This window comes from Penicillium paradoxum (assembly GCF_028828445.1).
Source record: "Penicillium paradoxum strain IBT 22861 chromosome Unknown utg000002l_segment0_segment0, whole genome shotgun sequence".
In the NCBI taxonomy this organism is placed as follows: Eukaryota; Fungi; Ascomycota; class Eurotiomycetes; order Eurotiales; family Aspergillaceae; genus Penicillium; species Penicillium paradoxum.
The window spans coordinates 471,024-486,395 of record NW_026643180.1 but is presented as its reverse complement, the minus strand read 5'-3'; the positions used below and the strand labels follow the sequence as shown (position 1 = coordinate 486,395).

At 49.6% G+C, this 15,372-nt stretch overlaps 6 protein-coding genes across 6 annotated transcripts; 3 read left to right on the top strand and 3 right to left on the bottom strand.

Moving 5' to 3' along the window:
• Nucleotides 1-746: 746 nt before the first annotated feature.
• Nucleotides 747-2,261, top strand: N7457_000181 (RING finger domain protein; the record flags this gene model as incomplete). The annotated part of the gene is made up of 1 exon (XM_057171249.1): nucleotides 747-2,261. One exon carries the CDS (start codon nucleotides 747-749, stop codon nucleotides 2,259-2,261), a length of 1,515 nt encoding a protein of 504 aa, XP_057035152.1.
• A 533-nt stretch (nucleotides 2,262-2,794) lies between these two features.
• Nucleotides 2,795-3,468, top strand: N7457_000180 (mitochondrial 54S ribosomal protein mL40; the record flags this gene model as incomplete). Its single annotated transcript, XM_057171248.1, has 2 exons — nucleotides 2,795-3,017; nucleotides 3,125-3,468. 2 exons carry the CDS (start codon nucleotides 2,795-2,797, stop codon nucleotides 3,466-3,468), a joined length of 567 nt encoding a protein of 188 aa, XP_057035151.1.
• A 693-nt stretch (nucleotides 3,469-4,161) lies between these two features.
• Nucleotides 4,162-5,103, bottom strand: rho2 (uncharacterized protein; the record flags this gene model as incomplete). Its single annotated transcript, XM_057171247.1, has 4 exons — nucleotides 4,162-4,449; nucleotides 4,502-4,693; nucleotides 4,830-4,908; nucleotides 5,069-5,103. 4 exons carry the CDS (start codon nucleotides 5,101-5,103, stop codon nucleotides 4,162-4,164), a joined length of 594 nt encoding a protein of 197 aa, XP_057035150.1.
• A 1,479-nt stretch (nucleotides 5,104-6,582) lies between these two features.
• Nucleotides 6,583-10,275, top strand: N7457_000178 (uncharacterized protein; the record flags this gene model as incomplete). Its single annotated transcript, XM_057171246.1, has 3 exons — nucleotides 6,583-7,687; nucleotides 7,760-8,004; nucleotides 8,059-10,275. The coding sequence occupies 3 exons, from the start codon at nucleotides 6,583-6,585 to the stop codon at nucleotides 10,273-10,275; spliced, it is 3,567 nt and encodes a 1,188-aa protein (XP_057035149.1).
• A 613-nt stretch (nucleotides 10,276-10,888) lies between these two features.
• On the bottom strand, nucleotides 10,889-12,500 carry N7457_000177 (Zn(II)2Cys6 transcription factor domain-containing protein; the record flags this gene model as incomplete). Its single annotated transcript, XM_057171245.1, has 2 exons — nucleotides 10,889-12,320; nucleotides 12,439-12,500. 2 exons carry the CDS (start codon nucleotides 12,498-12,500, stop codon nucleotides 10,889-10,891), a joined length of 1,494 nt encoding a protein of 497 aa, XP_057035148.1.
• Nucleotides 12,501-13,333: 833 nt separating this feature from the next.
• On the bottom strand, nucleotides 13,334-14,723 carry N7457_000176 (putative MFS monocarboxylate transporter; the record flags this gene model as incomplete). Its single annotated transcript, XM_057171244.1, has 2 exons — nucleotides 13,334-14,454; nucleotides 14,522-14,723. The coding sequence occupies 2 exons, from the start codon at nucleotides 14,721-14,723 to the stop codon at nucleotides 13,334-13,336; spliced, it is 1,323 nt and encodes a 440-aa protein (XP_057035147.1).
• Nucleotides 14,724-15,372: the final 649 nt, after the last annotated feature.

Genomic DNA, 15,372 nt, shown 5'->3' with positions numbered 1-15,372 from the left:
ATCTCTCCTGAGCGTAGGAAACCATGATGTTTTATAATTGATGTGCTGTGAATCCATAGATTCCAGACTTCGAGGTCGGATTGCATGATCAGCGATGTCCCCGCCAAACCTACATACCCTTCTGCCCTTCGAGTAGACTCAGAACCCAGCTATATAGACGCTTGGGACCTACAGCTTGAAATCCAAGCACCTGCTACATAATAGGTATGTATACAAGGCAAATACTCCGTACACCGTAGGAAGTTTGTGGCCACAGATCCTAAGCTGAGCTTATTGCACGGCTGGTATCATAGGTAGAAGTGCAGATAGAGGCACCCCTGAACATCCGGAGTGCCTGTACTCAACCATTCTTTAGTGGGTTATATAAAAGTCCAAACTATGAATATATCTGGAAGCAAAAATGGTCTGTTCTACTATCAAGATGTCGGGAAGTTGATCAACTGCCATTTCCGGTTGAGCAGCCAATGTGACGTGATTGCCTCCACTGACCGCCTTTCACAGCCGCGGCTCGCTGCCACCATAAGAGACTCTAACATCCGGTTAAGACAATAGAACTCATCTCTTTCAGTGCTCTTGCTCAGATCTCCAACAGACGTCTATTTGCTTTGCCAACTCACATTGCTCACTACTGCACCCAGAAGATGCTGAACCCCACCCTTAATCTCATATTGGGCTCGATTTAGATTATCATCACACACTCTCGCATCTCGCATTGGCCTCAAATCGCACACCTTGTCTCAACTACGATGGCGTCCGTACCAGAATACTCTGCAGCAGGCAGAACTAGGTCTTTTGATGGCACCACCCTTGCCAGCTCCGATGGAAGCTCAACACATCAAGAGAACGCCTCAGCTCAAGATGGTTCGATGGAGGAGTTGGAGGGCACTGAAACTGTTTTCTTGAATAAAGACATATCAACACCAAGCCATGGACCAGAGACCTCCACTAAATCTCTTACACAATCCTCAAAATCATCTCATGCCTCAGATGACGACGAACCGCGCAAATGCTGGATCTGCTACACAGATGAAACGGAGGATTCACCGCTCAACCTGGAATGGCGGTCGCCTTGCCCTTGTGCCTTGACAGCCCATGAGGCATGTCTCCTCGACTGGCTTGCAGACATGGAGAACCCCAGGTCCCGCAGGAACAGCACCGCGAAAATGACGTGTCCCCAGTGCAAGACGGAGATTGTTGTCGCTCGTCCGCGGAGCTATGTCGTCGACGGTCTTCGATTGATCGAGCGAGCAGCAGGCCGATTGGTTCTTCCTGGCATGATGTTCACAGTGGCCGGTACTTTGTGGGCTGGTTGCCTGGTTCACGGGGTTTATTCAATGCAAATCGTTTTCGGGCCCGAGGAAGCTACAGAGCTCTTCGATGAGGTCATGAATGGCCCATGGAGTCCCTCGATGGCTGTCGGGTTGCCGCTAATCCCTCTTGTTTTGATATTCTCTCGCACCCGCTATGGTTCGGGGCTTCTCCCGGCCATTCCAATTCTTTTCTTCACTTCACATCATCCGGGGCCCGCGACTGGCGAGTTATGGCCACCAAGTCCGGCTATGGCGTTCTCCACGCTACCATATATCAAGTGTTTCTATGGGTTGGTCTATGATCGGATATTCGGTCCCCTCGAACGTAAATGGATTGCCGAAGTACAGCCTCGCGCCACTGAAGAAACCCTGGATGATGCACAAGAACAAGACCAGGCGGAGGGTCTCAACAGATTTGATGATGAGGGGGATGGAAATTTCCTGATGGAGATTGACCTACAGTTGCAAATGGGACTGGGTGATGGTGATGATGTAGATCTCGAGTTGCCCATGGGGCAAAACGAGGATGCCGACGGTGGTGGTCCGAACGAACAAGCGCAAGACGCTGATCAAAACAACGGATTGGGACTTGGGAGGCACCGTCATGAGATCATTAACGATACCAGCAATCTCGCTGATATTGTACTTGGGGCACTTGTCTTCCCGGCGATTGCAGCTTCAATGGGTGGCTTGTTGAAGTATGCTCTGCCTGCGGCGTGGACAACACCAACACCACAATCTACACTCACCTCAATCTTTGGACGTGCCCGCGCAGGTATTCTGCAGAGTCGCTGGGGCCGCAGTATTGTCGGCGGATGTATGTTTGTGCTCTTAAAGGACGCACTGGTCCTTTACTGCCGGTGGAAACTGGCTCAAGGACACCGCCGCCGCAAGGTCCTGAATTATGAGCAAGCCAAGAAGCATCTCAGCACAAGACGCTCTGCTGAATAGGTTTGAACGGGCCAATCTTGGTTTCATCATCTAACACTCCACCTTTGTTTATCTCCGGCGCATCGACTGCATTTTATGGCGTTTTATGGCATTCTCTTCGAACGCTCGGGTGGGAAATTTCACATATAATGCCTCTGATGACCCTGATATTGTTGTATATCTCATTGTTTCCCTGCTTGACATAAAAGTCAACTGATAATATTGCTCAAAAATACATGTATGGACCCTGTGACTTGTAACTACATGTAGATATTTTCAAATCTCAAAACTGGCTTGAGAAAGAGTATATATTGAGTTGATTACATATTATCACAGATTCCAACTATTGGCGTTCTCGTTTCCGAATAAGCTGACAGATTGCATCGTAGCTACCTAGGTAGGTAAGTAAAGACGAATGCGTGCAGGGGATGTTGATCTCAACAAGCGCGCGGCTAAATAGGCGGACAAGATTCTGCCATCAAGGAATTATTCCCCGTGGAACTCAATTGCATCGAGCCCTTTCCACTCCTCCCACCCAACAGACAACCATCACAATGAAGTCCTTATCACCAGCTCTCGCGTCCCTCGCGAATGTCTTCAAGATCCCGATGTCCATGGCGCCGGTCCGCCCATCAATTACCCGGGCCTGCCACGAGACCCTGAACCGCCAAACACAGCCCGGCCCAGTCACAGCAGCCCTGCAATCGGCGCCATTCTCTACCACCAGCGCAATGGCCGCTAGAAAGGGCAATCCTAATCCAACCGACAAGCGCATTAGTACGTGTCGCGTCCACCCCAACGAGCCCTCCCCACCCGAGTCCAATCCCGATCCCCTCCCAACCAAACACTTATATAGCCAAGAAATCCAAAACTAACAAATATAGCTCTGATCCGCTACTTCCTCCACCACCCTCTCACCCCTCGTCCCCTCCGCTTCTCTCGTAACCGTTATCTCCGCCACTGGACTATCCACCGCGCGTGGCAACTGTTCAAGGCCCAGCAGCGCCGCAAGCAGGAACTTGAGCTCATGCGCCAGTACCAGAGTATGCACGATGCCTGTGAGGAGCTGCGCACCGGTGCTGGTGATGGTGGCAAGCTGTTCCGTGTCTCGATGAACAAGAAGGGTGTTTTCACTGATATGTTCCCTATCGAGTATGCTCGTATGCAGACTGAGTCTCCTCCTGCTGAGGGCTGGAACTATGACTGGAAGAAGCCTGGACAGAAATAGAGGTTGTCTGGTTGGATTTGACGGATTGAAGATTCAGACTGGAGGGCCCAGGATATATGTATCATTTTGGCGCTTTGTATCATATGCATTTACTTTATTTATTCGAAATCCCATATCGCTTTGGTTGGGCTCAACACGCTCTATGCTTGTATGCTTTGGCATTCGTGTAGCAGGGTATACGGGGTATCCATGAGCCTGTTAGGTTCATGGATGTGCAAATTGCCAAAAGAAAAGAGATTTGATTATATGATAACCGGACAGGCCATGAGCAAAATGTATGTAGTGAGAGCGCTAAAAAAATTGACCGAGATTACTACATGAAAAGGAAATAACATAATGAATGAGATCGCAATGTACTTCGGGGGACTGAGTGATGAAAAGGAGGGGAATCCGGAGTTGCACGTGCATAAGCATCAGACACCAAAACGCAAGTGAGCAAAAGGAAAGACGGAAGAAAGTGCCCGCAAGAGTAAAGACACGGCCGAAAATAACTGGCAAGCAGACATCGTACCCAGATCAATCGACCGGGTTAGCATAAGAACCTCCCAAACGCCAGTGATGCATGATACAACGGTTCGTCGATTGATACCTTCACGGTTGAGACCAAAGTGTACCAATCGAGTTCCAAGTCAAGAGAAAATCCGAGCGCAGGCAGAGAAAGAGTCGGCATTTTGCACATCCCAAATCGCATGATCAGATCACCACACAGCATGACGATTTTCGCTTGTCGAACGTAAGCAATGCAGCACGGGTAGCTGCTTCGAATACATCGTCGACACCCTCGCCAGTCAGCGAGGAGCATTCGAGATATTTGCGAGCCCCAATTGACGCGGCAATGTCGCTGCCTTCTTTTGTCGTCACGAACTTGAGTGACTTCTTGCGCATTTCCTCAATCGCCAAGGGGTCTTCACGAAGATCTTTCTTTAATCCAACGAGAAGGATCGGCACACCAGGGCAGCGCTCGTTTGCTTCATCGATCCACTATACCGCAGATCAGTACATTGCCGAGTCTTTGCATCTATCTGAGACGAACCTTGTGTTTCACGTTTTCCAACGAATCCGGAGTATCCATAGAGAATCCAATCAGGAGAACATGGGCTTTCGAGTATGCCAGTGGGCGCAAGCGCTCATAATCTTCTTGTCCGGCGGTATCCCATAGAGCCAATTGGACCGAGCGGCCGTCAACCCGGCAATCCGTCACGTAGTTCTCGAATACCGTAGGCACCTAGCGGGGGGAAAGATGTCAGACATTTGATTGGAAAGGATGGTTTCGTGGTCGAGAAAACTGACATAATGCTGCGATAGAAGAACTAGGTTAGCCAGGGCCCAGCTTGACAGGGGTGTCATTGGGGTAGACTCACGGTTGGGAAGTAGCCGAGGGTAAAGACGCTGAGCAAACTGGTTTTTCCACATGCACCGTCGCCGATAATCACGAGCTTCCTATCCGGAATCTCGAATTAGCATATGCGAATTGCATCGTGGCTTCGCTCCTAATAGCATTGGTATCGCAAGTGCTAGGCCGCCACTTCCAGGCGGCTGTGTGATCTCCCTGTCACGCGTGGAGGCGTATGAGATCACATCAGATCAGAACGGTACATACCTTCGCATCACATTATCATCCTGTTGTTGCGACATTATGTTCGTAGAACCCTTGGTGATACACAAGGGTGGTCGTAGAGCGGACGGTATCGTGGATCGGCACTCAAGACGACGCGGAATTCGTCAGATTGAGGTAATTACGATTGGCAAGGTAAAGAGAGTCAAGGCCGGGGAAAGATAGTGGCCCAAGAGGATTACGAGGTGAGGAAAGCGAATGGGCGGCCTGAAGATGCACCCAAATAGTGACGTGCCGCGTTATTGGAGGGGGCAAAGATGCAGGTCTGGGGGCTGAGGCCGAGGGTCGAAGGGTTGCCGTCGAATCCTTGTCAATGTGACCTCGAGAGAATAGACGTAAGGAGAGAGGAGAAAAATAAAGATTGAGTGAGTGGTAGTTTTTTTTTTTTTTAATGAGAGGCCAGAGCTGGAGAGTAGGATAAGATGAAGGGGAAGAGGGCGCTTACAATAGTCCAAGCGGAGATTTATTAAGGCTCACGCCGGGTTTGACTACTGTGGCCTAGATACACAGATGGGTAGCTGCTCCGTCGGGTCATCCTATGGGGCCTTGTTTTCTCGGCCCTCTTCCTCAGCACCGTAGGAGATATTTTTAATTAGCGCTCTCCGTGTCTCACCCGGTGGAGCAGAGAGGCCCTCATAGATGGACTCCCCTTGGGATGACGAGGGCCTCACCGCCTGGTCCAGACAGGGGATTTACTGCCGGCAGATTGAAGACGGCCAAGCTGCCCATCATGTGACTCGAGACAATGTAGTGATCAACATGAAGCAGCGAAGTGTAGTTTGTTTACTTCCAGGAACAAGAAATGTTACTCGATTTGAACCGAAATTGTGTTGTCATCTAACACTGTCAAGTTGATCAGTTCATCAAACGCTTTTACAACCAATCCATTTCCATAAGAGCGTGTAATTTGAGATTCAACCCTGACAATTCAGGCATCAGCTCGCTTGCGGCGCTTATCCCGTTGCGGCGGCACGACCAACCAGCCAGAAGGCTGGAAAGCCCATCACTCCATCCATTCATTGGCGTTCAATCTGTCGTACCTCTCGCCTCGGCGCTCACTGAGCCTTGATATCTTGTTGATCCTGGCTTCGACTCATTGCCTGATTTGCTCCGCTGGTCCTCCAGCGCTCCAAGGCCTAGTCCGAAGCGCAGACACGTCGTGACCCGCCGAGATCATTGTCTTTCAACCCCCTCCTCCCGTGTTCTTATCCTATCTCACCCCTCACATTTGCCACTACGGAAGTGTTTTTTAAGCGAAAAAACAAAGAGCGCGATTGACTCTTTGTGCGTGTGTACGCCAAGGAGAATAACTCCGGTAAGTTAGCACCAAATCGTGGATTCGCCGGAGCTTTGTTGGTAGGGCTCTTTGGCTGTTGCGTTCTCCACTGTTCCTCACCCTACCAACCACCCTTTCTAGCATTGCTTCTCTAACTCACAGCCTGTTCGGGCGATATCAGTATGCTGCTTAGGTAGTCCCTACAGCTCATTTCACCTCCATCATGGCGACCCGTATGTCAGCAACTCCGCTGCCAGCAACGAACGGCGAGACCCACGCGCGGGGTCCTCAAGGCACCACATCGAGCGAAACTCCTACAACACCTGCGCCCTCCGTGAATCGCAAGAAGCAGAAGCGTCGACAAAAACAAGCTGCCCGCTTAGCCGCGGAGCATCCAGACACTTGCGCCGCCGGAGATGCGGACATGCTAGCAACAGATGAGCATCACTCGGGCGACGAAGACCACGAATATGACCTCGCAAATCACGACCATACAGCGGCAGGTGGTACTTACGGATATGCGTCACCGCAACACGCCCGCGGACCACCCACGATGAATGGACCCGAGGACCACCAAGCTACTTCAGGCGAGACATCGAAAAGGAAGAAAAATAGGAAAGGCCGATCTAACTCACACAATATCGCTGATCGAAGCTCAACTCCGCTTTCAAACCCCTCCGCCACATACTCTCACCCCCCGCCTCCCCCTCAAGCCATGCCATACATCAGTCGATTCACCGGAAAGCCTATGAAAACTAGCAGCATCTGGAACCAGTCGACCCTAGAAGAACGCGAAAATATCAGGACGTTCTGGTTTGAGCTCGGCGAAGAAGAGCGACGTCAGCTTGTCAAGGTCGAAAAGGATGCTGTTCTGAAAAAAATGAAGGAACAACAAAAGCACTCTTGCAGTTGTACAGTTTGTGGAAGAAAACGAACCGCAATTGAAGAGGAGCTTGAAGTTCTCTATGACGCATACTACGAAGAGCTGGAACAATATGCGAACAATAATCAAGGCGCATTTGATGAAGGAGCTCCCATTATTCCTCCCCCTCGACTTTATCAACCACCTCTTCGATCACCAGGGCAACATACTCGAACGCAGGGCCAGTTTCATCCATCACGGAGCCGGGTTGAGGAGTTACCCGAAGATGAAGACGACGAGGAAGAGGATTATGATGAGGAAGATGAAGAGGAGGATGAGGAAGATGATGAGGAAGAGGAGGACGAGGATGACGAGGAGCTTTACAGTGATGATGATCTGGAGGATGACGAAGCTCGAGCAGCCCGCGCTGATTTCTTTGCATTTGGTAACAGTCTAACTGTAAAAGGTATGGACAAGATCACCTGGTCACTATCACAAGGGTTGACCTCTGACCGCTGATACTCATTCATTCTATTAGATGGAATCCTTACAGTTGCAGATGATCTGCTAAAAAACGATGGCAAGCACTTTATCGATATGATGGAGCAATTGGCCGAACGGAGAATGCAAAGAGAGGAAGATACACAATACGGAATAGCTGCTGCTCATCAGTCTTTCCATGGGCACAATCATGGTCCTTTAGATGATGATGATTATGACGATGAGGAAGACGATGAGGATTATGATAGTCAGGAGGAGGAAGAGTTTGATGAGGACGAAATGGTACGTGTCTATGGTGTCCTAGTACTGTTATTTATTTGCTAACGACAGTGATAGGATGCTATGACCGAGGAACAACGCATGCAGGAAGGACGACGGATGTTCCAAATATTCGCCGCACGAATGTTTGAGCAACGAGTCATGACGGCATATCGAGAAAAAGTCGCGGAACAGCGCCAAAAACAGCTAATTGACGAGCTCCTTCAAGAGGAGACGTTGAATGAGCAACGTAATGCTAAAAAGGCCAGGGAAGCGCAAAAGAAGAAGGATAAGAAGCGATTGCAAAAACAAGCAAAGGAAGAGGAGAAAGCCCGCCGTGACGCCGAGAAGGCAGCTGAAGAGGCTGCTCTCAAGGCTGCGCAAGAGAAGAAACTCGAGGAACAGCGACTGAAACGTGAAGAGCAGCGAAAGAAACGCGAAGCCGAAAGGAAGGCCCAAGAGGAAGAGCGTGCTCGCAAAGAAGCTGAGAAGCAACGACGGCTCAGAGAAGAACGGGAACGACAAGCCGAAGCTGAACGCAAGCAACGGGAACAAAAAGAGGAGAAGAGGAAGCGAGAGGAAATCAAACGCAAGGAAAAGGAAGAGCTGGAGAAGAAAGCTAAAGAGGAGCGTGAGCGCAAAATGCGTGAAGAGCAGGCAAGGAAAGACCGAGACGCTGCCCGAGAGCAGGAAATCCGAGATCGCGGTGGAAAGCGCGAACAAGTCAGAACCTCGCCACCTCATACTCTGCCAGGCGTTATCCCATACAGTGTTCAATCTCCTCCCGGTTTCCTACAGTCTCCTCATCATCCTATGGCGACACCTGTTATTCCCAAGGTCTCGACACCGGGAAGAGCACGCCAACAGTCTCACCATGGTTCTTCTACATCTTCTCCTCACTCCCAACCTAATAGTGCCGATTCCTCTCACCACCCTTCCATCTCCCCCCGTTCCATGGGACATCCGCAGTCAGGGGCAACTTTCATTGCTAGGCAATCTTATCAACAGCCGCCATTGCACCATCCTCAGCCTTCGGCTCCTCTATCACCTTTAGGGCGCGCCAATCCTTCAGCATTCTCAGGTCTTGGTGGTCTACCCTTCAATCCCCCCGGCATACCAGGAATGGCTCCCCGATCGACTCTTCCCCCAGAATCGATGTATTCGTCGAATGCTGGCATGATGAATCCTTTGCGACCATTCAATGGATCTGGCGGGATACCTGTGCCTCCTGGGATGAATGGCGTCCGCCCCATACCACCCGCCCGAGCTTTCCCAGCTGATCCTGTGCACGGTATTCCCTTCGCCGGCAACCATGGAGTGCCCGGCGCATTCCCTCTACAGCAAAGTGGACTGTCCAAAACCCACTCTAGGCAGCCTTCTAGTTCGTTTGACCGCTCTCCATTGGATTCTGGAGCCCAACCATTCCCCATCACACGCCCAAGCCCCATTAAGCGCCCATCCAGCTCAGCACACGACCGACAGAACAATGGTAATGCTTCAGTACAGCGAGAAGTCGATGGCTTGAGTGCCCATCTTGGTAGCAGTGCGCTCCTTGATGACACTGATGCTACATATCCATCGAATCTGTCTCAGTCCTTGCCCGGTGCTCCTGCGCCGGGGATGTTCCCAGGCCCAACAAGAGCGAGCTTCCAAGGAGCTTCGTTGTTCTCGGATTCTCTTGGATCACCACACGCTAACTTCGCCATGGGTTCTCCCATTTGCAACCCTACATGGGGCACACCGTTTGGAAGCTCCGCCTTCCCCGGAAGCGCTTCTGCATGGGGACCCGCTTCGGCCGGAACTGGATGGCCTCAGAATAATGCTTTTGCACCCGGCGGTCATCACCGGCCGCATACCTCCCGACCTGTGACAATTCGCCTGTTGGTCATCCAAGCATGCAAGCATCTCAACTCAATGACTAGCCCGCAAAAGGGTACTGGAAGTTTCCATGATGTGAATCTTGTTCTCGGCCAGGTAGAGCAGTTGCGCAGTTCCAGTGAACCACCGATCTCGTTAGATGAAATGCTTGATATCTGCGACACAGAAGGTAGCCCCCACAATGGTGGTGGCTCATTCTCCATCCGGGAAACCCCGAATGGTCAAAGTGTCCGGTTCGAGCCTGATCCCAGCAGCGCTGTATCTGGTCATCGGGGCAGCATTGTGCCTGGCGATATTGGCAGCCCGATCCCTAGTAATAGCCACCCAGCTCCTTTTAGTGGGTTCGGGGGACCCTCCGTGCTGCGACAGTACTCTTCGCCTCAAACAGGGCTTTTCGGCGGGACTTCTCTATCCTGATTATGATTTGATGCTCAACCCGGCCTTTGAATTAATCTTTCTCTCGGTCTCCTTTTCGCACTTTGCTGGCACGACTTTGAAACGCCCTTCTCTTTCCTCCTCTTTTTTTTTCTCTTTCCTCTTTGAAGCGTCATGGATTAACGTCACACTCACATTTGTCTACATCTTTCTACTCGAGAGCCTCAATGCTCTCGATATGGGTTTATTTGCTTGGTATCTTTTCAATGTGGTTGAATGTTTTACTCTCTGAAGTATGGCATCCGGATTTGTTTTATTGTACCGTATGAGTCTGGCCTTTCTACATTATGCAGCGATATCCGTGGAGTTAGGGTTAGTCACCCACTCCGTCATCGTCTTTGACCAATTGCATGATCGAAGGTTTCTTCGACTGTTGGCTTTTTGTGTAAAACTGAGGACTGTAGGGACATGTGTTTCTGTTGTATACAAGAGTAGTAGGCCGTCTAGCCTCTGAGCCTTAAATGGGTCAGGAGTATGATACTGTAAGGCCGTCGTTTGATATCCATTTGTCTCTAACTCGGCCGGTCTACACAACACAACACTTTCAGGCATAAATTGATGATTTTGACTGTACAAATGTACTTCTCTTTCCAAACTACAGTTCAGCCTGCAAGTCAATAACTGTAGTGTGAATCGGAGAACCCAAAGTAAAAGGCCACCTAATAAACTGCATCAAGATCTGAGATTGCTCCTCCTGAAGATCAGCAGCAACCTTCCGAACTCGGTGTTCATCCAAGACATTTATTTGATCCATCACAATCAGCGCGTCTTCCTCTTCAATTTCAAGAATTCGCCGCGCACAAAGACCCGAATATCGATCCTGCCATGCGCCGTGGTAGAACGGGGACTCGAGCATCAGGTTCACAGCCCGTCGTCGAATCACGGGATGGCGACAACGAGAGGCGATGAGGAACATGGGTGGGGTGAGCCCAAGATCGAAACTGAATATTAGACTGAACCCTTGCTGCTCTTGTCTCCAGATTTTGGTGAGACTCGCGGCGAGATCGACGGCTTTCTGGAAGCTTTCTGTATATTGGTCGAAAATAGCCTCGGATTGAGAGCTATATGTTTCGGTGATTATGATGGAAACGTGGAAGTAGAGCTCTAGAAGTTTGTAGGTACATTCTCGTAGCAGGGGAGGTTCTGTGGAGAAGTCAGAAGAGTCTAGAGCCTTCTTCCATTGTCGTAAAGCTGTGGTCAGAGAACGCTGAGGTAGTTGGAGATTTGTGGACTGTCCGCGCTCTGAGGAGGAGAAAACGTAGTTCATGACTCGGTCAAAGTCATTTCGGGCATTATTGAGCGAAGTGTATGATGAAGGGATTGGCGGAAGTGGTAGACACAGTGGAACGCCGAGATCCTTTAATGCGTGTCGAGAGTCCATGCATAGGGAGAATTGCACTCGTAATCGTTGCATCGTTGGGGTGATCTGGTTGTTGATATAATCTAGGGCAGGACGAGAATATTCTTGCAATGTATTATAGGTGGCGGTGCGAGATCTCCACCAATAAAGCAGTTTGAATCCAGACTTGAGATGAACAAGACAGGCAGCATCTCCACTTCGGAACTGCTCGAAGCAGAGAAATAAGATACAAAGCGTCAGTACGATATCTGGCCGGGAGGACATGGTATGAGATTCGGTTTGCACAGAGTTGATGGCAGATGTATAATATCTCAAGGCCAGCATTCGTGCGGTCATCTGGGCATGCTTTGATGATGGACGAATAGAGACGGAAGCATTTCCAGGTTCCACGCTCTCATGCAGGGAGGCGAGTGCAGTGATAGTATATCTTACTGGCGCTTCGTTATGCCCGAGTTGCAGAAGAATAGGGAGCCAGTTGTTGACATCACGATGGCCAAATATTCGGTGAGCAGTTCTACTGCGGAAAAAGAGGAAAGCTCGACGTTCTTCATCGCTCAAAGAGTCGGGAGACAGAGTCTGTTGAAGAGGAGTTAGGTAGCCTTCGCATATTCGCTGCGTTGTGAGGCAGCGCAAACAGGATGGTTTTTGTTCGTCGCATTTGACACGGCTACGGCAGACGGTTAGTGGACCAGAACTCTCGTCGATGGATTTGACGAACTATACGCACCGTGATCTAGAGATATTTTCGTTAGTGAAGGATTGAATAAGTCAATTTCCTAACTTACCTGCAGGTAATGCAGCCACTACGTGTCTTGCGGTTTGATATCGCGGTTGACCTGGCCTTCATTGCGACACCGGATGCTAGTAAGAGAGACCCTTGGCTCCCGCAGATCCGCGAACCGCGACAATCGGAAATATATGGAAACGAATAGCCAGTTAGTAACCTGGGTAAGTCGCTGCTATATCAAAATAATATTTGATGTTCATGATCCCGTGCGGTGCAAGAAGCCGCTTACGAAGGTGTATAGCCCTCACAGGTCGGCTTCACTGGAAATCGGATTTTCTGCCTGAAGATGCCTGACTTTGGACCGCTCTTATATAGTAAATCATTACCTACTAATAAAAACTACTGGAAATCCCACTGAAAAGGCTTCTGAGAAGGCTTTTGAGAATATAATTAAGAAGACTACGAGAAAGACTACAAGACAGGATAAGCCGCAAGCGCGGCCGACTACGTACAACGCTTCATTTTACCTGCTTTCTAACCTTGGATCTAGTTATTTTAGCTACGCATTTATGGAGGTCTCTATCAGGCTAATGCAGGTAGTCTAGCTTTTTACCAGCCTATTAGCATATTCAGGAGACAAGCAATTTTTGTTTCTCTATTTCAATCATATCTCGTCGTGGTTGCCGAATATATCAACTGGCTAGGAACGGGATGGGTATATAGGTTGATCCACGATTTCTTGGATAGTTATGAGAAAGCAAAAAATGAACATTCCACACGAAGAATGTGTAAATTGCCAGATCTCTTGGTATTCGAAATAATATATTGTAAGAAAAGTGAGGCAAATTTACACTGGCTTCACAGCAACGAAATCGCTTGCTGGTTGTTGTATCGAGCAAAAGAAAAAGCCCTACCAATGTCATAAATGTCATGAGTGGGGTTCTCATAGCGAATTATACTCTGACCATCCACTTCCAGCGCCAGTTCAACAGCGCCCAACGGGACAATGTAATGCTGACCAACCCAATAAGCAATACGGCTGAGTAGAACCCAATCAGAACTTTGGGAGTTGTCGACTGGAGTAGCTTGCCTCCGATGGGCACCGTGAGCAAGACTCCAAAAGAGGCAACGCTGTAGATCGTCCCATAGAACCGGCCATAGTCTTGGGTTCGGCAAAGCTGGCCTGCACAGACAGGTGCCAGGGATAGCCAACCGCCGGACCCGAAACCAAATATCGCGACGACGACATAGAGAGTAGCCTCATTATGGGTTCCATAGGGAAACCAGACCGCTGCCATGATGATCAAAGTCACGCAGACCATGACTAAAAGGGTATTGAATCTTCCCAGTTGATCGGCTGCAAATCCCGGGAGGATCCTTCCAAAGAGACTCATTCCATTGAGGAGGGTCAAGGAATAGAATTGGACATCTTCGGAAAGGCCCGCATAACGGACGTAAGTGGGAAGTAAGGCGCAGCATCCAAAGATAATAAACTCGAAGGAAAAGACTGCCATTGCGAGGAAGCAAAGCCGAGGAGAAGCAAAGGCTCGGAAGTCAATAGTAGCCCGACTCTTATCACTAGTGGCAAGTCGTTCCTTTACCAGGAATACACCGAGAGCATAGCACCCAAGAGCCATGAAAGCCACGATCCGAATTGACCAGAGCCACCCGTATCTCTGAAAAAGCGCACGAAGGAGCAAAGGAATGATGGCTCCACCTGTCGATGACCCGGCCATACAGATGCCAGAAGCCAGGCCGCGGCGGCGATAGAACCAATGACTCAGGACGGCGATAGAGACTGTAGTGATGATGGCAGAGGAAATCCCGCCAAGGAACCCGAGGCAAAGCATGAAATGCCAATACTTAGAGCATTGGGCTAACAGCATATAGCAGAGAAAATTAGCCAGACTTCCTGCTAGCATCAATGTCCTTGCACCGTAACGGTCAAACAGTGGCCCGACTTGAACTCCCAGGAACAGGGTCAAGAACACAAGCACTGCGGTGATCCACCCGACATCGCTGACACTATAGTCAGCCAGCTGGTGGGTACTGATGTAGTCCTGGACAGATCCAACTAGTGCTCAGGTCAGCATTTCTATGGTGGAATAATATGCATGCATCTGCACGATGAGACTACTTACTGGCAGTCTGGAACCCAAATGATGGAAGCATCATCAAGAAGGAACCAAGCAAGCAAAGCCATGCTTCCTTGCTATTCTCGGGGAAATCATGCTTCTCATCCTCCTCTTCAGATACCAGCGCTTGGCTAGGATCTGCTTCTTTGTCGCTCACTGGCTGCTGAGTGAGTGGCGTACGAGGCTCGGGGATTGTTGATCGACGCATGATACTATGACATCTAGCATGTTGAGTTAGTTTGATCAGAACACGATGTGTAAACGTGATGGTTACTGCAGTATCAAGGGTTAGGCTTACCTCCTTGCTAGGTGACGCTGTAGCCTTTTGGTGATTGTCAGTCAGAAAAAGTCTAAGTTCACGATAATCCGAGCAATGTCTGTATTGAGCTTTGACTGGATTTTTTTATGCTCCCTAAGTGAGTCACAAAATCTCTCGCCTTGGTCCAACGCTGAAATGAAGAAAGAAAAAAGAAAAAAGAAAACGACAAGTCTGAGAGTAAGATATCACAGCTTTGCGCAGCAAGTATATCATTGGGACGACGCATCTAGAAGGGCGTGGGAACGGTTCGGTGGGGCGAACCAAAGCATATGATTGGCCGCCTCGGTCTTTCCTTGCATCAGCCAATCATCGCGGGATTCCCCGGTGATCCGCTCAACTCAAGTCCAACGCCTGGCACCTAACTATATGCCCACATATGAGGTAGCGGACCCAATTTGTCTTCACAGTTAGGTGATTTACGGACACCATAAGAGACTGCTGCTGGTGTTGCCTCAAGATGTTCACCGAGCCTCCTATGTCAGGGCGATGAAAAAGGTTTCGTGCGAAGAAAATCGGTAAAATGATCAATCTTTCATAC